The sequence below is a fragment of the Dermochelys coriacea genome, chromosome 10, assembly GCF_009764565.3.
Source record: "Dermochelys coriacea isolate rDerCor1 chromosome 10, rDerCor1.pri.v4, whole genome shotgun sequence".
Lineage (NCBI taxonomy): Eukaryota > Metazoa > Chordata > Testudines > Dermochelyidae > Dermochelys > Dermochelys coriacea.
The window spans coordinates 41,342,595-41,363,871 of record NC_050077.1 but is presented as its reverse complement, the minus strand read 5'-3'; the positions used below and the strand labels follow the sequence as shown (position 1 = coordinate 41,363,871).

Genomic DNA, 21,277 nt, shown 5'->3' with positions numbered 1-21,277 from the left:
GCATATTGGGCTGCATTAGTAGGAGCATTGCCAGCAGATTGAGGGAAGTGATTATTCCCCTCTATTCGGCATTGGTGAGGCCACATCTGGAGTATTGCATGCACTAAAGAAAAGATGTGGACAAATTGAAGAGTCCAACGGAGGGCAACCAAAATGATCAGGGGCTGGGGCACAGGACTTATGAGGAGAGGCTGAGGGAACTGGGGTTATTTAGTCTGCAGAACAGAAAAGTGAGGGGGGATTTGATAGCAGCCTTCAACTACCTGAAGGGGGGTTCCAAAGAGGATGGACCTTGGCTGTTTTCTGTGGTGGCAGATGACAGAACAAGGAGCAATGGTCTCAAGTTGCAGTGGGGGAGGTCTAGGTTGGATATTAGGAAACACTATTTCACTAGGAGGGTGGTGAAGCACTGGAATGGGTTACCGGGGGAGGTGGTGGAATCTCCATCCTTAGAGGTTTTTAAGGCCCAGTTTGACAAAGCCCTGGCTGAGATGATTTAGCTAGTGTTCATCCTGCTTTGAGCAAGGGGTTGGAGTAGATGACCTCCTGAGGTCTCTTCCAACCCTAATATTCTATGCCAACCGAGTGATCACATGGGCACAGGGACCTCCAGGCTGCCCATACTCCAAGGGCCAGAGAGCCACACAGAACAGCTGAGATCTACAAGAGCTTCTCCTGCTAGCCCTGTAGGCCTTGCTGTATCTCCACTGGCAGATCCACATCAGCCCTTCCATGAGATGCTACAAAACATGTATCTCTGGAGGATAGTCTCCCTCCACCGGTGTTTTCAGCTCCAGGTGGTTCAGCAGATGATCACTGAAGATGACCCTACAGCTACACCCCACCTCTCCAAGCTCCATTATCACCACACCATTACCTGGAGGGCCAGGATGACCTGCCTACTGAAAAGGTGCAGAGAGAAAGGACACCAGAGAGGCTGTAATAGTACTAACCAGAGGGGTGAATCAGGATTTAGTTTATCACCATCCACACACAGAGCCTTTGGTCCCATTCCCCCATAAACTCTCTTAGCTTACAGGCAAATCCAATGCATTCTAGGGAGGCAGTGCCCAGCCTGTGCCGTGCCGTGCCGTGCCGTGCCGTGCCCAAACTCAGTGCCCTTTCCCCAAGGTGATAGCTTCACCTGCTGCCTGCACTTCTACAATCCTCCCCTCTCTAGGGGAAGCCAGGTCTGACTTATATTGAGCCCAGGCCCCTCCCACGGCCAGCAACCTCTGAGAGGATTGGCTCGTTGGAGTCAGCTGCTTTAGGGTTCTGGGGGTTGCCCCTCCCCATGTGACCACTCACTCTGCACCAGTAACACAGACTGAACACTGGGGGACATTTCAATGCCCTTGAGGGCAGGTGTTCAGCTGGGGCATATCTGCGTGGTGCCATGGGGTTAGCACAACCCACTTGATTCCCACTGATGGCAGCTAAAACACCTTTGGAAACCCAGGGCAACATTTCCCTCTCAGCGCCACCCTCTGGGTGTCTGGCTCTGGTCCCTAGTATGTTAGTTCCCTTTGTGGGGAAGGGATTGAGTAATGGAGACCCACCCCAAGGAACAGAGGAGTCAGAGTTAAGGGAAAGGCACCCAAAGAGTTAAGCCAGACCCATGGCCTTTGGTGTTCTCTCTCCACCCTGCTAGAGGTGCAAGCAGCAGCAGGTTGGCAGCAATCAAGGAAGAGAAGGAAATCTTGATCCCTGAGATTCTCCAGGGGCTGGGGACAGCTAGGGGAGTGGGAAGGCAGCTGGCATACAATGGCCCCCTGCAGCGCCTGTGCTGCGAAACCAGCCTGCACCCTTATACCAAATACTCCCCATGTTTTGAGGCTGGAGTCGTTCCCAGCTGGATGCTGGAGACATTTACAGGGCTATCAAAGAAGCCGCCTTCCCATCCCTAGCCTAAAAGGGGACCTGCCTCAGGAAACAATGGCTGTGTCCCCTTTATTGACTGCCTTATATCTTAAAAAAGCCATAACAATACCTAGCTCTTTGCACTTCTGGAGCTCAAAGCACTTTACAAAGGAGGAGGGGACCTTTATCCCCCACGCACAGATTGGGAACCTGAGGCACAGGGTGGTGAAGAGACATGCCCAAGGTCACCCAGCAGGCCGTTGACAGAGGTGTGTATAGTTCCCAGATCGCTTGAATCCCAGTCTAGTGCTCCACCCACTAGATCACACTGCCTCCCAGGCGGTACCCCTGTAGTTCCAATGGCTTTACACCAGCTGAGGATCCAGCCTACTGAAGTCAATGAAGCAACAGCAGTTTGCACCAGCTGAGGATCTGGCCTTTGCAGCTTTGGCTGAAAACATATGAGCTGCGTTTTCCAACAGAGGCCACTAATTAGGGTGCCTCTGGTCTTGGACACTTGGCTCTTCCCCCCCAGGGTTGCTGAGCATGGCAAATTCTGCCTGACGACCATCAGCATTACCAGTGTTCAGCACCTGTGGGACTCAGGCTCTGATCTACCAAACTCCCCATAAATCAATAGCCACATGGGGAAAATTCAGGCCAGGGAGGACCTCCCCCCCCACCATTTTTGCTCTTTGCCAGAAAAATGGCTTTGTCCAGCCTTTAACAGAACATTCAGGTGTAGTTACAGTTTAACAAAGAGAATTTTCCTTCCTCCGGTTTGTTGGACTTGGAGTCCAACTTTAACAAAACCAAACCATTCTAACCAGCCCTTCCCCTATCAGTTACACGTTCTTCACTCCCTTGGCACAGATGATGTTATCAGCCTACCAGCTCTCCAGTCATCCAGAGAGTCTTCCAGGAAGAAATTGCAGAAAAGACCTGGTCTCTGTCCTCACATTTGGAATTGGCTTGATTTCCCCTCACCTCCAACCATCACTTGCCTTCCTCTCACGGGATCCAGCTTTGCTTGTGTGAGTTTCAGTGTCAGTAACCACTCTTCCCCCCAGCCAAACGCATGGTGAGCAGGCACCGAGGAATGGTTGTGACTGAAGTGGTGCCAAGACCTTTTCCTGGCCCTCTAGGCTGGGTAAATTTCACTCAGTCACCCCTGCTGCCTTTATTTCCTGATTGTTCCTGATTGTTTTGTGCTGACACCCCGGTGTGCCAGAGAACTTAGAGCTGGGAAAGGCCATCCAGAAGTCTAGCCCCTCCACTCCCACAGCACATCGAGCTAATGCATGATTGTCACACTGCTCCATAGCCACTAGCATTTGGTCTGGTGCAGGTTTAAACAGAACAAACAATGTGGCGTCCACACCATCCCTTGGGAGACAACTGCACAACCTCAGTGATTGCCCTGTCAGGCCATTTCCCCTGGTAGCTGTCAATTTCCCTTAGCTACATGCTCTTGGATCACACTCCCCAAGTCCTTTCAATCCAGGCTTATAGACAGTCAACACGCTGCTCTTTTCCCCACCTTGCTCAGTGCTCTCTCAAGCGAGCGGAGAGAGAGAGGAAATTAACCCTTTAAGGGCTGGTTGCTGAGCTTAGTTACTTTGGGGGTGCCTCCAGTGTAATGCCATCAGGCCAGCTGATGCAGTGCCCCCACTGCCCTGTGCCAGGAACACCATTGCACTGTGCGTACTGGAGAACCAGGAGGGGTTGTGCATTGTTTTTTCTGCCTGGGACTCCCTGGGAGGGGTTGCGGCAGTCTGTACCGGGGTGGATTGCTCTTGGGACCAGTGAAAAGGTGGGGGGACTGAGTCTTGGCCCTGCCTCCTCCTGAACTCTTTCTGGGTGACCTGCTCATGTGGACAGATAGGCCCACAAAGGGGAAAGAGGCTGCTTAGCCCCAGCCCTGTGCTGGGCTCCAGCATATCACAGTCTGGGCCCTTGATTTCAAGCGTGTGACTAGGGTTGCCAACTTTCTATTTACACAAAACTGAACACCCTTGTCCTGCCCCTTCACTGAGGCCCAGTCCCTACCTCGTCCCTTCTCAAGGCTCTGCCCCCACTTGCCCCATCACCCCTCCATCGTTCGCTCGCTCTCCCTCACTTATTTTCACCGGGCTGGAGCAACAGGTTGGGGTACGGGAGGGGGTGAGGTTTCTGGCTGGGGGTGCGGGCTCTGGGGTGGGGCCAGGGATGAGGGGTTTGGGGTGTGGGAGACGGCCCTGGGCTGGACCAGAGGGTGGGGTGTGAAGGGGTACAGGCTCTGGGTTGGGGGTACAGGCTCCAGGTGGGGCCAGAAATGAGGGTTTCAGGGTGCGGGAGAGGGCTCCAGGCTGGGGCAGGGGGTGGGGTGCAGGAAGGGGGTGGGAGCTCTGGCTGGGGGTGTGGGCTCTGAGGTGGGGCTGGGGATGAGGGGTTTGGGGTACTGGGCTGGAGCAGGGGGTTGGGGTACTGGTGTGGGCTCCGGGAGGGAGTTTGGGTATAGGAGGGGACTCTGGGCTGGGGCAGGGCATTGTGGTACAGAAGCGGGTTTGGAGTGCGGGGTCCTGGCAGTGCTTACCATGGCTCCCAGGAAGCTGCTGCCAGGTCCCTGCAGCCACTAGACACATGGGTGGCCAGGGACGCTCCATGCACTGCCAATGGCAGCTGCGGATCAGGCCCTCGGGGCGGGGGCAGCGCACGGAGCCTCCCTGGCCACCCATGCGTATAGGGGCTGCAGGGACCTGGCGGCCGCTTCTGGGAGGTGTGCAGAGCCAGGGCAGGCAGGAAGAATGCCTTAGCCCCAGGCCCATGCTGCACCACTGAGCGGACTTTTAATGGCCCAGTTGGTGGTGCTGACTGGAGCCACCAGGGTCCCATTTCTATGGGGGCATTCTGGTTGAAAACAGGATACCTGGCAACCTTAGGAATGACTATGGTCTGGGGTGAGAACTGAGCCTACAAACTGCCCCTCATTGTGAGCTCCATGGGAAGCCGCATGTAACAGCTTGTACAATGTCACACACTGCTGATAGGAAATGGTACAAAAGGGAGCCAGCAAAAAAGGCCATGTTGAGATAACACAGAGGATTACGGGAATAACAGGCGAGATGGAACCTGAAATTAACAAAACAAAATTGTCTGTTAGGCCTAATTGGATGACAAACTAATGAGGGCTTGGGCTGTTCCACCCATCACTCCCCTTTGGGTCCTTAAAGAAAGAGACTGGGGGGAACAGACGAAAGAACAGAAGGAGGCTGTTGGAGCAAGGTTCACCACCATGGCTCCCACCCCGCATCACCTGGGACCCGGGACCTCTTTATCCTAAAACTACGAGCTGTGTTGACCAGGCTGGGCCACCTAGCGGGACCCGGATGACAGCACCACCTCTACTGGCTCCAGCTGACACCCAAACACCACACGAGATGAAACAGGATTGGATTTAGCTCAAGCCCTACTCAACCAACTTTTCCTGTCTCCAAAGGTCAGTTCTTACATCTTTGACACCCTCTAAGCAGGCTGTGGTCTCTGTGTCCCAAACCTTGCTGAACAGTTTAGTGCTGCCCAGTGCCTGGATTATGTAAACACCTTTGGTCCCCCATTTGTTCCATTTAAATTAATACAATCCTCCACCACCCTGCTCTGTGCATGGTCATTTACACTAGGCCTGTAGGCAGCAATTTTCTCTACAGCAGGATCCCCTTTTCCTACCAGGACCCACACACCCCATCTAGCCAGAGTCCCTCCCAGTTGGCCATATGGGAATGGCAGGGCTCAGAAGCCATGCTTTAGAGCTGAGTGTGTGTACAACGCTTCCATTCTGCTCTGGGTGAATTTCACAGCTGCCCGGCACTGGAGTACAGAGGCACAGAGCGATGGAAAATTGTGCCTGACAGCTTTGAACGGGGCCTGTGCCACCAACATCAATAGAAGTTTAGCCACTGATTTCAGTGGGTTCAAGATCAAGCAGCCAGCCTTCTCTCTTAAATCAATGCCTACAGCCCCTTCATCACAGCTTGTGGCGCTTTTTTCCAATCCTGAAACTTAGCACCATCCCCCTGGTACAGAGGTAGACACACTGGCAACAAGGTTTATTCACCCCAGGCCACATGCAATACAACAAACCAAAGCGCATTGGCTCTTCTTGTTGTTGTTAAAGTGCATATGCCAAGCTTTATTGTGCTGGGTAGCTAGTGTGATAGCTTTGCCAGTTCATCATCAACAAGGCTAGTGTTTAACAAGGTACCTATTTTGGGGCTATGCTTGGTCAGGAGCCCAGGCTTCGTACAGGATTAAAAGAGTGGCTGGCTAAAGGTTAAGAACAGTCAGTTTTCTTTTCTTGTTGATTTATTTGTTGGGAATGGATCAGCCAGCTCATCCCCTGTGTTGTGATAGTTCAGAACCAGTTTGAGAAAGCGCTCTCATGCCACAAGGGGTCAAATTCTTGATTTTCACAAACCAAGGGGCTAAATTGTGCTTGTCAGCTCTGCACAGAAAGCCCAGACAGGTGTGGCTGCAAACAGGTGACTGTGTGCAGCTGCAAACTCCGCCCAATCACCAACATGCATGTGCCCCAGGGGCGCCATAGGCACCGCTATGTGAAAATTAAACCCCATGGGCTAAATCCTGATGTCAGTTACTCCCTGTGTAAAGCTGCAGTGATGCCATGAAAGTCTCCAGAATGACTCCAGATTTACACTGGTGTAATTGGATCAGAATCTGGCCCTTCTAGGCCTGAGTTCAAGAAAGCACTTCAGCATGTGCTTAACTTTAAACACCTGCTTAAGGCTCAGTTGGAATCAATAGGACTTAAGCATGTGCTTAAAGTGAAGCCTGGGCTTCAGCAACTTCCTGATCAGAGCTGGGCTCCCAGCCTTAGACCAGGGTTTTGTCTGGAACTGAAATGCAAGACCTGATGCTCTTCTCAATCCCCTGGGTGTAGATCAGGAATAGCGCCAGGGGAGTTAACTGGCGTATTTCATACTGGTGTACAATTGGTGTGAGATGAGAATCAGGCATGAAGAATCAAAACCTTTCCAGACATGTCTGGCAATCAGTCCTCCAATGCTATTTTCTTGCCATAGCCACACCCCATTCTGACTCTAGACCCATTTGACCAAACGACTAGGAAAATCTAACCACCATGAATGGCATTTGACTGATGGAACAGGAGTCACTTGCTGACCCATGGCTGAACACAAAAAAACATTGATTGACCTAGAGAACTGACTTGCTCAGAGGTCCAGCCAATCTGAAACCAATTTGTTCATAAAAATAGAGCATACAAAAATTAATTGTTCTTTAATGAACAAATAGGTTTCCGATTGGCTGATTTCTTTCAGAAGAGGGGTGGGAGCGTGGTCAAAACCCAAAGGTCGATACAAATTCCAGGGCTCATCCCCATCTCTGGAACGTTGAGGGGAGGCGTAGGATACAAATCCAGCAGCACAAGGGGTTGGCCTGACTTCCTTTCCCGGAGACTCTTTCAGTCTTAGTTCACTTGGGCTCTCCCCCGTCCCCCGTCCTCCCAGCCCCGTTTCCCCACTATCCCTATTTGGAGGAGACCCACACACCGTCCACCCACAGACCTAGTTAGTGAACTGAGGTGCTCGGCCGGCATTTGGGGATGCCCCTGAACATATCTCTCTCCCATCCTCTGCTTCAGAGGTGGGGGTCTATATGTATAGATATTATTTCCCTTGTTCCACACGGTTATTTGATCTCTTTCATTCAGTAAATAATTTCAAATTCCCTGAGCCTCAAAAATGACAGTTAGGTAGCTGGACATTATTATTATTAGTTTTCCACCTTTTTTGTTTTGTTTTTATGATTAATATTTTGATTTATTTAAATATATATATATATATATATATATATATATATATATATTTCTGCCCCTCCCCCTGCTCCGATCAGTCCCCATTGCTCCGATTCCTCCCCACCCCCACCCCTGCTCAGTTTTTGCCTTTGATTTTCTGCTTGGCCGATACGTAGGGCAGCACTGTCTGAGTGCTTTTGTCCGACACGGTCTGTGTGCTGCTGTTCTTCATCAGTTTCCGTTGCTGAGTGGCACTCAGGTGAGGAGAGTGCCGCTGCAGCAGTGGCAGCAGATTGGCAGAGGGCCCAGCTGGTAGCTTGTGCCCCGCCTCAATGGGCTCCTCCGGAAGGTCCTTGGGTGGTGGCGGCCCACCAGTGCCTTCCTGGTTGTTCCCATCGTCATCGTCGCAGCACAAGGCATGGTAGAGCACCTTGTCACTGAAGCGGACCCGCTCCCTCATGCCTGGCGTCCTCTGGTGCTGGGCTTTGAGGTTGGGGCCGGAGCTGAAGGCCTCCTCACTGGAAGAGTCAGGTGTCTCCACCTGGGGTCCGTTAGGGGTCAGCACCCCACCGTTCATCAGCCGGTAGTCTGGCTGGCGGCCTGGCTGCTGCTCTGAGCCGTCCCCGGAGTCAGATGGGGTGGAGACCTCCAGGAAGGAGCAGAACTCCCAGCTGTCAGAGAGGATGTCCGAGGTCATGAAATCCAGCTGGCCTAGGTCGAACGTGCCACCCCCTTTGTCGCTGCTGGATGTGCTGCTCACTGTGGCCGTGGTCCAGTCATCTGGCTCCAGCTCAAACTCAAAATCCGACGTCAGCTTGTCAATCTGGCTCACTACCTGCATGAAGACAGAGCGAGAGAGCAATCAGGGGGCTGGCGGGACCACTCCACAGCAGGCAAGTGGGCCAGCCTTAATGTAACACAGTCCCACTGGCCAGGCCAGCCCTCCCTGGGCTTGAACCTGGTGTGACGTTGCACTCCATATATTTTATGGAAATATGTTTATAAGTGTGAATACAATGTAAGTGGAATATGCTTTATGCAAAAGGTCTCTTGTAAAGTATCAGTACAAAGCTTATAATTTACTGAGTGTGTTCATCTTATTTGTATGCATGTATCATTCTTGTATCTGAAGCTAGAAATATGAAGCATTACTCTAAAGTCCTATTGTAACTATGCAAAGTGTGGGCCATTAATGGTGGTTTAGAATCTTGATGGATCCCATTAACCAGGACAATTGGTTGTAAATGGCTCTGTTTACTTGTAAGCCTTTCTGTGTTCATTTGAGTCACGCCAGAAAGAATGGAGGCTTGGGGATCTCACAGGACATGTGACCCTGTCACCTGGTCCTGGAATCCAACTTAAACCTGGTGCTTTTCCATTTAGAAGGAAGGATGGGAACCCAGACAGAGACAAAGGATTTCTGCCTTGTGCCAAAGATATAAAAGGGGGTGGAACAGAACAAAGGGGGCTGCAGTCATGATAAATCCCCTAGTTACCACCTGAGCTGGAACTAACAAGAAATGTACCAGGAGAAAGGATTGGGCCCAGACTAAGAAGGAGTCTAGTGTGTGAAAGAAGTTTATTGGAACATCTCTGAGGGTGCGATTTACCTGTATTCAGTTTCTTAATGTATTAGGCTTAGACTTGTGTGTTTTGCTTTATTTTGCTTGGTGACTTACTTTGTTCTGTCTGTTATTACTTGAAACCACTTAAATCCTACTTTTTATATTTAATAAAATCACTTTTGTTTATTAATAAACCCAGAGTAAGTGATTAATACCTGGGGGAGCAAACAGCTGTGCATATCTCTCTATCAGTGTTACAGAGGTCGGAAAATTTATGAGTTTACCCTGTATAAGCTTTATACAGAGTAAAATGAATTTATTTGGGGGTTGGATCGCATTGGGAGTTGGGTGTCTGGGTGCTGGAGACAGGAATACTTGCTGAGTGGTTTTTGGTTAAATTCTGCAGCTTTGGGGGTGTCGACCAGACCTGGGTGTGTTGCAGCGGCGTAGCGTGTCTGGCTCAACAGGACAGAATTCTGGAGTCCCAAGCTGGCAGAAAAACGGGCTCAGAGGTAATCTCAGCACGTCAGGTGACAGTCCCAAGGGGGTCTCTGTGACCGAACCTGTCACACCTGGGACCATTGGATCTGAAAGCGAGACACTCTACTGCCTGAGCTAAAAGACTCTGTGCTCTCAAAGCCAGCAGCAGACTCAAACTGCTCTTTCTCCTGGCTCCTAGAGGGGGTCAGAGCAGCACAGTGCAGGTGTGTGATGCACTAGCATTTCCTCTCCATCGTAGAGCTAGGTTTGTGCTGGATTGGAGGCCAAAAGTGAGATGAGTTTTGGTGGTACTAAGCCTAGCTTTTAGCAAAGGTGGACAAAATGGGTCAGAAACTAACCTGCACACACCCTCAACTGCCAAACTCCAATAGAAATGTCACTGAAACTTGTGAAAGCTTCCAGCTAGTATTTTTAGCTGTCAGGCTGGGCCTGAAAGTATTGACATGCTAGGAGCAAGGCTATTTCCACTGGCCCAAGAGGCCCGTGTCATTGACGAAGCTCCAACTAATCAGCGGGATCATGCTTCTGCTATGCTCCCCAGATGTGTTTGTGGCCCCCCCAGCATATGCCTTCAGGCAAGGTTGCTCACATCCAGTTGAGCATGCAAGAGGAACTTTGCTTAGGCAAAGGCTCTGGGACTGGAAGGACACATAACAGGGCACCTTCTGATGGGCTGCTCCCACCTCTGAGTGGTGATGGGAGTTGGGAGAGAGAGTCAGTGGCAGATGCCCCTAAGTCCCTGACTGGCAGGGGCTGGAGGAGAGCTGCAGAGCAGGAGGGTGGCACATTGGAAGACCTTTTTGTTGTAGAGCTTTCATGTATGCCGGGGGTCCAGAGCTCCCAGTAGTGTCCCAGTAGCAAATTCCCACTGCCTAGGCTGGGGGTGGGGTTTATACTAGTGAATGTGAACAGTGCTGCCTCCAGTACAAGTAATAAGACACTCTGGAGTGCTGCAGCAGGGTGTGGGAATCCTGCTTGGTGTTTCCCTTGACGTGCCAATAATACATGCTGACAACCACACGTCTCATGCTAAGTATGTCTCTTCACCACAAGGCGCTACCCAGTGTGGTATGGGCGGGGTAAGGAGATTGCATGGGTCAAACTACTGCCTGTTCTGCTTCCCACTGGCACAAAGCCCCTGGCTGCCTCCCATGACTGTATCCAGATCTGGCTGTTTTCCTTGCTCTGAGATACACTTAATTCCCCTGTTTCTCCTCCTCTGTCTCATGCTCTCCTACAATGGTTTTTCTCTTCCACCTGCATTCCTCTATCGGCTGCTCTCTGCCCCCTTGCTCCTAGTGTCTCTTCCTCTTTCTGCCTGCTCTCTCCTTCTGGCTCTGCCAGCCCACACCTCTTTCACTCTCCCTCTCTGCCCCCTGTGGAGGAAGAACAAAGCCCAAGGCATTCAGACAGGTCACGCTACAGATTGGGCCGAGACAAGGCTGGATCAGAAATGGGCGGATCAGAGAACAGCTGGCATGGGGAGGCCAATGAACACCAGGAACATGGTCACCTGCGCACGTACAAACAGAGTCACTGGAGGGGGTGCGCTAACAAAGGTGGTGCCTGGAAGCCATTGTATTTAAACACTCTGTGCTCAATTCGCCTCTCATTTACACGAGTGTGTAACTCTCCAGATGCCTGATTTACACTAGCAGCAGAGCCCAGCCTTCTCCTTCTCTCTGTCCTTGAGGAGGATTCTCAGGCCTGGCTGATGCCTGCCCGGCATGTACCGCCCTGGCTGCACTCCGGTTAGATTTCTGTATGGGTGTAATCTACAGTCACCCACTCTCCCTGCAGCTCACTGCCTGGCTCACCCTGCTGCTCACCATACCACAGCTCAGCTCTCCCAGGAACCAGCACTTTGTACTGTGAAACTCATTCCCGGCCTGATGGCCATGGAGAGAGCAGGATGCACTGCCATGGAGCTTTGCTCGGCATCTTGGCCTGAGTGAACCCAGACCAACTTCTCACCAGCTGCATTGAAGTTCCTCCTCCCCAAAGGGCAGCATGCAGATCCAGTCTAGGGGGGCTCTGCATATACCCAAACACTTTGCAGATTTATATCCATGGGGACAGATCCTCAGCTGCTGTATATCACCATAGTTCCATTGACTTCAATGGGCCAGACCTAGAGCTACTCCGATTTACCCCAGCTGAGGCTCTGCCCAATACATTAACATGTAGGGGGCCCATTTTACTCCAGCCTCCCCAGACTGCAGTCTGCTCTGGGGTGTAATGCAGAAGCCATGATGACACCATCTTGATCCTTTCTATGCCAGGGATTTTGTCCTGGGGAGGCTAACCCAGCAGAAGTCCCGTCTGATAGCAGCACGACCCATCTGTGCTAAAGCTTGTTACTGGTGCCACACTCCCTGTCCAGCCAGAGCCACACACTGCACTGATGGAGGACACAAGAGATGGCTGGAGTGGGATGGGGATTTAGCACTTTATCGCCCAAGTGGAGTTTGGCCAGGACATCAGAAAAGCAGTCAGGGCTTCTGCCTCCTCCAAAACTCAGCACCCCCAGCAGCACAATGCCCCGAAGGCCCAGGAGGTGTTGGGTACAGGTCAGGGCGGGTATGAAAACCCCTTGGCACTCTGGGCCTTGGGTCAGGTTCTGCCTGGCTGTGGTCTAGAAGGGTTTGGGTCAGGATTTACAATTAGGCCCGAGCAGGAGCAAACTTTAAGCAGCTCCCAAAGGTATAGCCCCTCTGACGCCAGCCTTCCCTCCCCCTGGGGAGTGTGCTGGGAAAGGAGGGGGCCAAGCAGCCCTTCCAAAGGGGCTTCCCAGTGGCCCCAGCTGCTGCACTGTCTGGCAGGAAAGACAGGGATCCATGGAGCAGAGCGGTTTTAGAGGAGGATAGTGAGTCCCACGGCAGAGGGAGTAAACAGCCTTGCAAATACAGCAGCATCGCACCAGCCCCTCCTGCTCTGGGGGTGCAAATCTTCACCCAACCATCTTCTTTGCAACCAGGATCTCTGCAGGGGATGCATGGCAGGCACTGGCTCTGTGCACCCTGGGTCTTCCCTCTCTGTGCTCTGGCTTTACAGCTCCATTGCATGTGATTTGCATCTGCCACCAGTGTGCTAATAACAGGTTTCAGAATAGCAGCCATGTTAGTCTGTATTCGCAAAAAGAAAAGGAGTACTTGTGGCACCTTAGAGACTAACAAATTTATTTGAGCTTTGCATCAGATGAAGTGAGCTGTAGCTCATGAAAGCTTATGCTCAAATAAATTTGTTAGTCTCTAAGGTGCCACAAGTACTCCTTTTCTTTCAGGGTGCTAATAAGCACCCGGGCATTGCAGGGGCCTGAGATTTGCACCTGACTCAGTTTTGTTACCAGACCCTAACACCATCACAGCCTTGGATGGAACGGCTGCACAGACCCAGCTCAGGCTCCTCTTTTACTGCTTGCTGGATCCAGAGCCTATTCCAGGTCGTGGCAGGAATCCACTCCCGGTCCTTCCCTTGGCCCATGTTCCAAACACATGCACAGCCACAGGGACCTCTAGCTCTGCCTGATATTTGTGCATGCAGCTCCTATGTCCTGCACATTGGATTCCTGGGTCCCCCAGGACCAGTCACTGGCTTCTCTTTCTTTAGCTGGCAAGAGCCCTGTTAGTGCACAGTCGGCTGGCGGGGCAGCCGTGGGGCTCGGGGAAGGGGAATCGATACATTGGAATGTCATCGGGATGCTGTGCCTTTCTCACAGTGCTTTGCAGACATTAACTGATCACATCCCAGTGACAGACAACGGTCACCAGCCCCATTTTATGGACAGGGAAACTGAGCCACAGAGTGGGGCAGTGATGTGTCCAGCAGAGCCAGGGGTACAACCTAATTCTTCCCATTCCTAGTGCTGTGCTTTTCCCCCAGCTCATCCTTCTACAGCGAGGATAAGCAGAGCAGCGTCTCACAGGACTTTTCCTAGTCTCTATGCAAAGCAAAAGCCGCATGGACTAAAATGGGATTCGTGCCTATATGAGGACCACTGTCGGCTGAGAAAGGTGACAGGTCTCAGGGGCTGGTAGAGCGCACTTAGTGGGCACAGCAGTGAAGCTGGGGGATCACGGGTCATGCACAGCTGAAAACCAGGAATGCAGAATCCTTTGAGCTGCATAGGCCCATAGGGAGACCTGCTGGGGAATGCAGGGCAGAGAGCAAGTCTGTCAGTGGATCCACATGTGCAGCAAGGGTGGCAGAAGGAAACAGGTTTCAGAGCAGTAGCCGTGTTAGTCTGTATTTGCAAAAAGAAAAGGAGTACTTGTGGCACCTTAGAGACTAACAAATTTATTTGAGCATAAGCTTTCGTGAGCTACAGCTCACTTCATCGGATGCATTCAGTCAGGAGATGGTTTGCTGTGGCTGGGCTGGACAGTTGGCCTGACCAACTCTGGGTGGGCGGGACAAAGCAGGGCCTAAGAGGAATGGGTGCCACAGGCAGTATGGATTGGCTATGCAGGCAAGCAGAACTGATGCAGTGCTGGGTGAAATGGTGCAACCAGGACAAGTCAACCAAAGCTAGGGGAAGGAAGTGTGGTCTGGAGCTAGGAGTTCAGTCAGGAGACCTCAGGACTACTCCCAGCTGTGCCACTGAGCTTCTGCATGACCATGGGCAAGTCACTTTCCCACTTTGTGCCTCAGTTTCCCCTCCCATGCTTTGTATGCCTTAGCCTGGCAGCTCTTTGGGGCAGGGTCTGTCTCTCACTATGCACTTGTACAGCACCTAGCACAATGGGTCCTATTATTGTGCAATACAGAGCTGCAGTGCAGTACAGAGTGGGGCCAGTGGGGCTGGGTCCTGGGCAAGGAGGGGTCTCAGGCTCTGTAGCTATGGGAGACTCTTGTGCCAAAATCTGCTGTCCCCTTTCCCTCCTGAGGGAGGGAGCAGACACACCATGACCTTGCTCTTATTTGGATCCTGGGCCTGCTGTCTCCTACGGGTTAGCTGAGCCAGCTCAGCCCACTTCCTTGGTGCCAGTTCATCCCAGGCGTGGTGTGGGTAGGAGGGGAGGCACGACCTAGTGGAGAAAGCAGAGGGAGGGAACAGGGAAGGTCACGGCACGACAGGCAGGCGCTCCATCTGGCGGAGAGGAGTGGGGTAGAGGAAAGTACTGACAACAGAATGGATCAATTCATCCCATCTAGTGCAGAGGTATACACATGTGGTGCTCTCTACACACGACCCGAGAGCACCACAAGCCCTCTGAGTGTGAGGCTTTTATGGTGTACTTAATAGGGACAGCCATATTCAAAGAGCAGTGAGAACGCACAGTGCAGTAGCTGCGTTTTAGGCATTAATAAAACAAGTCTTTTAAAAATTAAAACTAAAAGACCATAATGTCCTAGTTCACATTATGGCCAGAACAGAGCTGGTGGAATTACATTTTAAAATCACTGTAGGCTGAGGAATAAAGAGAAAACCCTTAAACTGATCAATCAATCTTTCTTTCTTTCCCAGTGTAACACATTAGCAGAGTGTGCATCATGTCCCCCTCTAATGGCTGCTCTATTAGACAGTATTGGTCTACTAATGCTGCCAGCGAAGGAAGTGGTGAGATAGATATGGCAATTCCTGCACTATGCTTGGGAGCTCTTATTGAATTAAGTTTAAGTAGCTTTAGAGTCTGTTGTATTATAAATGCAAAATGTATGTCTTATTGTAGGACTGCATGTAATTTCTCTAAGGGGGAGATGTCAGCAATGGAAACCCTGGGAAGGGTTAGGCAGGTCCAACAACCACTTTAATCAGTGTGCCAGACAAGAAGGAACTTTTGGGACAGACAAAGTGAGGTGGGTTTCCTAGGACATGCTTGGGAGGAGGGAAAGGCAGATTCCCACCTCTGGACCCAACCTTTTGAAGCTATTCTCTGAGAAGAAACCTGTAGTCTGCTGATTACCTGTTTCTGGACCCTAAAGCTCAAAGGCCTGAGCTGTCCAAAGGAGGGACTCACAGTGTCAGGGAGGTGCTTGTTCTGAACTAGCAGCTACTGTGCACTTGTAACCATAGAACCACTCCTTGATAGGGTTGGAAGGACAGTTCACTGCCCTGAGCCCTCGTTGGAGTTGAGGGGTGATCTTTGGCCAGCTTAGCAGCAGGCATGGTAGGTTCCTGTATTGTTTTTAATGTGCTTTTTCTGTAACGCATACACCTTCAGAATAAGTGGGCTTGCTTAGAAAGGGCAGGGTCGTAACTTGTCACTGTGGGTGATTATGCTGTTCGGAACCTCTGAGGAGAAAGAAATGGGCAGACGTAGGCCGTTGAGGCTGACTGGCTTGCTGGAATATTGTAGTATAGGCAGGAGCTGTGTAGCCTGGAAGAGCCCTGCTTAGGAAGGAGAGAGATACTGTCTCCACCCACGAGAGGTGATGGCTGCGGGGCCCTTGCTGAACCACAAGCAGGGAAATCCAGGTGCAGTTGCCCTGAACTGTGACTAGCAATTCCTGTAGCTCAAGCACTAGAAGGTGGTGCTGCGATGCAAAGGGCAAGCCCTGCTGACGAAGAATCTACCTATATGCTGTGACTATCCTGCCATGGCGACTGCTTAGGGAATTCATTAGCAAGCAGAAAGGGCTTATGCCTGAACCATGACTGAGACCCAGAGCCTTGCTGGCATTCTAGCACATGGCTTCTAGATCACTCCTGCTGCTTCAAGATGCCTCTTGCAGCGGGCCCAATCCTGCACTTATGGTGCATACCCCTGAATACCCATCACTGTCAGGGACAGCTTTAGGCAGGATCGGGGCCCCCATATGACATGCTGTGATGCCAAGGCCCAACGGGGCAGAACGCAGGGGACCGAGGGGAGGGAGTCTTTGCTCCCAATTCCTTCCATCTATGGCCTATGGAGACTTGGACCCCACTTGCTCACTTTCCGCCTGCCCTTTCCCTATCTTCCCTCAGCCCTGCTCTCTTCCCCATTCCACCGGCCCATGGAGGGAGGGAGCAAAGGGGCTTCTCCTTAGGCTAGTGGCTCCCACACAATAGGCAGGGGAAGACGCAGGGGCTTTCCTGGCACTGGCTACAGCATAGCAGGGTCTGCAGCATGCTCCTGGCTCCAGCTAGTCTAAGGCAGAGCATTCTGCCTTTGCTCATGGCTGCTGAAGCCGAACTGGCATGGTCCACAATGATAAGGCCCCATGGACCATGGGAATGTGTCTGGGAGCCAGCTACCTTCCCAGGGAACCTCATGGAGTGCCCTAGCAAGCTGGATACTATGCAGCTGGGGAAAAGGCACTTAGTTATCCCTAAAACACAGAGGCTGGGGGGCCCCAAATCCCACCTGAATGTAGGGAGAAGCACTGGATTCACCTCTGGAGATGTGGGATAAAATATGGGACAGGTCACCAGTGCCATGAGTTTGGTCGGTCTCACACTAGACCCTGGGGAGTCTAACAAACAAACCTACAGTCTGTTTGACAGTCTGGGCTTGAGAGATGCTCAGAGGTGGAACAGCAGAAGGCAAGGCTACAAGTCGGGATGGAGGGGTACTGACAGAACTGCGAGGGGTCCTGGGCCTGGGAGAGCAGCAGGAGGTTGCAGGGAGGACGGAGGGACATTGGTGTGGATTGCACCCTCAGCAAGTTTGCAGATGACACTCAACTGGGAGGAGAGGTAGACACGCTGGAGGGTAGGGATAGGATACAGAGTGACCTAGACAAATTGGAGGATTGCACCAAAAGAAATCTGATGAGGTTCAACAAGGACAGGTGCAGAGTCCTGCACTTAGGACGGAAGAATCCTATGCACCGCTACACAGACTAGGGAGTAGCTAGGCAGCAGTTCTGCAGAAAATGACCTAGGGGTTACAGTGGATGAGAAGCTGGATATGAGTCAACAGTGTGCCCTTGTTGCCAAAAAGGGCTGTATAAGTAGGGGCACTGCTAGCAGATCGAGGGACATGATCATTACCCTCTATTCGGCATTGGTGAGGCCTCATCTGGAGTACTGTGTACAGTTTTGGGCCCCACGCTACAAGAAGGATGTGGAAAAATTGGAAAGAGTCCAGCGGAGGACAATAAAAATGATTAGGGGGCTGGAGCACATGATTTATGAGGAGAGGCTGAGGGAACTGGGATTATTTAGTCTGCAGAAGAGAAGAATGAGGGGGGATTTGGTAGCTGCATTCAACTATCTGAAGGGGGGTTCCAAAGAGGATGGATCTAGGCTGTTGTCAGTGGTAGCAGATGACAGAACAAGGAGTAATGGTCTCAAGTTTCAGTGGGGGTGGTTTAGGTTTGATATTAGGAAAAGCTTTTCACTAGGAGGGTGGTGAATCACTGGAATGCGTTACCTAGGGAGGTGGTGGAATCTCCTTCCTTAGAGGTTTTTAAGGTCAGGCTTGACAAAGCCCTGGCTGGGATGATTTAGTTGGGGATTGATCCTGCTTTGAGCAAGGGGTTGGACTAGATGACCTCCTGAGGTCCCTTCCAATCCTGATATTCTATTATTCTATGATAGGACACTCTTGGCATGCAGCGCAGCAGCCCAGCCATTGATCCCACTAGCACGGGGCTTGGGGAGGGCCCAGCCAGGGCTGTCAAGGTTCCCACTCTTCTGGGCAGCAGTCACATGGCCTATGGGGATAAGAGGTGCTGGCCATGCCACCTCAGCCTTCAGGTACCGAGCACTCTTCAGCACCACCTGCTGACCCCTCTGGGAAGAGCATGGCTAGCCCTTCTGGAGCACAGGTGCAAGGGGTGGCAGCCAGCCAGTTGCATCCGGCTGTGTCTCAAGGCAAAAGTGCACTGGTTACGCTGAATAAGTGATGCAGGCTTATATTATGACACATCAGGGATGTACGTGCTCCCGCCCACTCCCTGTCTTGTTAATAGATAAGGGTGATTCCTCCCTGGGCAGCATGACCTCCTCATACCCCAATCAGGAATTCCAGCTTCATCATATGGCCAGGTCACCCAGGGCTGGGCCCATTAATAGATCAACACCAAAAGGTGGGGGCAGGGGGAAGGTGAAGGAGAGATGCTCTGCAGGGTTATAGCTTCAGCTTAGAGGAGTGGTGGAAATTACAAAGGAGAATCTGCTTCACCTCTGCAAAGGAGATCAGTTCCTAAGAAAGCTTCCTCTTCCACTTGCTCCTCTTCCTCACTCCACTCCCCCCCCCCCTCGCCGCTGGGCTACAATCCAGTCTGCTGCTCATTTCCCTGCTGTATTTAAAGCTGCAATCAGGTTCTGCCATCAGGGCCTTTCACTTGGAAAGCTGGCATGAAAGCCTGACAGATCTGCCAATGAGTGTTCAGCCCACGGAGTGGGAAGTGGGGAGGGACTTGCTTTCCTGCAACTGCAGGATGGGGAGAGAGGAGAGCTGGCAGTACATTGGAGAAAATGCTCTTAGCCGCCCTGAGACATGGGCCCTGCTGCTTGCTCACTCAGAGAACTATTAATGGCAGTGAGATACCACCCATGCTGTTTGAAGAGTTCCCCAGGTTGGCTTTCAGACAGGGTGAAGTTCAGGGGCTCTTCCTAACTGCAAAGTCTTTGAGCACAAATCCACCCCATAGCCTGGGCAAGGGGCATGAACAGGATTTTGTTTCCACTGCACTCAGTGGCTGTTTACAAAATGGGATAGTAGCGATACCGCAACTCAGGACAGAAGCGCATTGGCAGAGCTGTGTGGAGCCCAAGCCTGGAATTGGAAGGGGCTGGGGAGCAGGACCAAGGTACATTTTTTTTACTGGGTTGGCTCCTCTCTCTACTCCCCTTGCAGGAGCAATTGCTTAGAAAGCTTTCAGCCGACAGCGACTGGCAGGCACTATGGCTAGAGGGGGAGGAGAGGTGTTGCTTTGCCTGAGCAGTTTCTCAGAGTCATAAGACTTCCTTAGATCTGGAGTTGCGCTTCCCTATAAAAGTGCCTGGGCCCTGGGGTCAGCTGCAAAACTAACTAGATGAAAAGAGAAATGAAATAACAACAATTTCTAAATTAAGGATGTGATTTTCACATGTGTCTAGGGGATTTGGACACCCAGTTCCCACATAGTAAGGAAAGTTGGGTGTTTAGATCCCTTGGGCAGCTTTGAAAGTCTCAACCTCTGATTAACAACGGGAAGTCAACTTGTTTATATGTTATGCATTCAGACAATCTCACAGCCTTCTGGGCCCTCCCCACCCCCCAGTCTTGTGTCACCTCTCACTACATCTCAACCAGTCCCTCATGTCTTACCTGGATGGCAAGTTCCCAGGGCTGGACTCTGAGCCCAGTTGAAGTGGTACAACTGCAGTGTCATTTTAAAGGAAGTGGGTGGCATTTACTGTGGGTTGGCAGTGAAATCAGAACCCATCTCAGAAACGCTGTGCACCACCATTGAGGTGAAAAGAGAGGAGGGATGGTTCGGTGATTAAACTCCTAGCTTAGAATTTAGGAGGCTTTGGATCAGGACCCTGGTCTGCTACAGACTTCCTGGGGCACCTTGGGCAAGCCATTAGGTGTCCCTGTGCCTCAGCTCCCCATCTGTACCATGGGGATAACAGCACTGCCCTGCCCCACAGTGGTGTGGCGAGGATAAATACATTGAAGTGCATGAGCAGCTCAGATGGGGATAAAAGCTAGGGCCTGTGCTATTCAGGAGGATCATAATGGTCCCATCCGGCCTTGGAATCTCTGAATTCCAGGGAGGGGAAGGTCCCTGACCGAGGTGTTGTACTCCCACACAAGGGTGGTAAATGCTTCTCGGAGAAGCAGGACACATGGGTAGCATCAGTGTGTAGTGAGCCCAGGGTGTGGGCACCTGAGTGGTGGAAGGAAACAGGGCCAATGAGGCCTGAGATCGGGTCTCAGTTCCCAGCTCAGCACCTGCATCCCCTGTGAGCTTAACTAAATGATTTGACCTCCCTGGGTCTCAGTTCCCCATCAGTACAATGAGGGGAGAAAAATCTTTCCTTTCTCCCCCCGCCCTTTGCTTCTCTTGTTTCGTAACCTGGCAGCTCTTTGGGGCAGGGACTGTCTCTTATTCCATATTTGTACAGCACCAGGCCCAGGCTTTTCCCTGGGGGAGAAGAGAAGCAGACATGACAAATGCACTCGTAGAAAGCGCTCAGACACTGTGGTGAGGGGGGGTCAAAGAAGAACCTGCATAGACTAGAGTAGGCTGCTGATCTCCACTGGGCCTTTGTGTGCTACCGTAATGCTGGGATGGCTGCAAGAGCTGGGAATGGGACTGAGCCTTCCAGCTCCATGGCTTGGGGCATTTAAAACGACAGTGAATAAGCCAAGGAGTGTCCTGCGGTGGCCAAGGGAAGGGGATGGATGAAATGGTCTTTTCCATTTTGGACGTCTACAGTCCAACGTTGGTTGATGAGAAGAGGGCAAGGTCTGTTTGTGGCTCTGCTGACTGAAATGAAGCTGCCTGGTTCAGCTACCCAAAGAAATGAGGAATGTCATAAGAGAGAGAGATGCAGCGCAAGAACAGAGAAAGGCAGAAGCCCAAGGAGTTTGCCGAGCAGGACACCAATGCTCACATCAGTGCTGCTAGCTCAAGGATGAGGATTGAGGACTCTATCTCAACGCAGATAGTTCCT

At 51.6% G+C, this 21,277-nt stretch overlaps 1 protein-coding gene across 3 annotated transcripts in view; it reads right to left on the bottom strand.

Annotated features, from left to right (window-relative positions):
* Nucleotides 1-7,799: 7,799 nt before the first annotated feature.
* The window catches only part of INSYN1 (inhibitory synaptic factor 1), an 88,027-nt gene continuing 74,549 nt past the window's right edge, over nt 7,800-21,277 (bottom strand). For all 3 annotated transcript variants that reach the window (XM_038420680.2, XM_043493361.1, XM_043493362.1), the window contains one exon: nt 7,800-8,507. In XM_038420680.2, the coding sequence (XP_038276608.1) occupies nt 7,809-8,507 (699 nt within the window). In that variant the 3' untranslated portion in view covers nt 7,800-7,808. The remainder of the gene's footprint in view (nt 8,508-21,277) is intronic.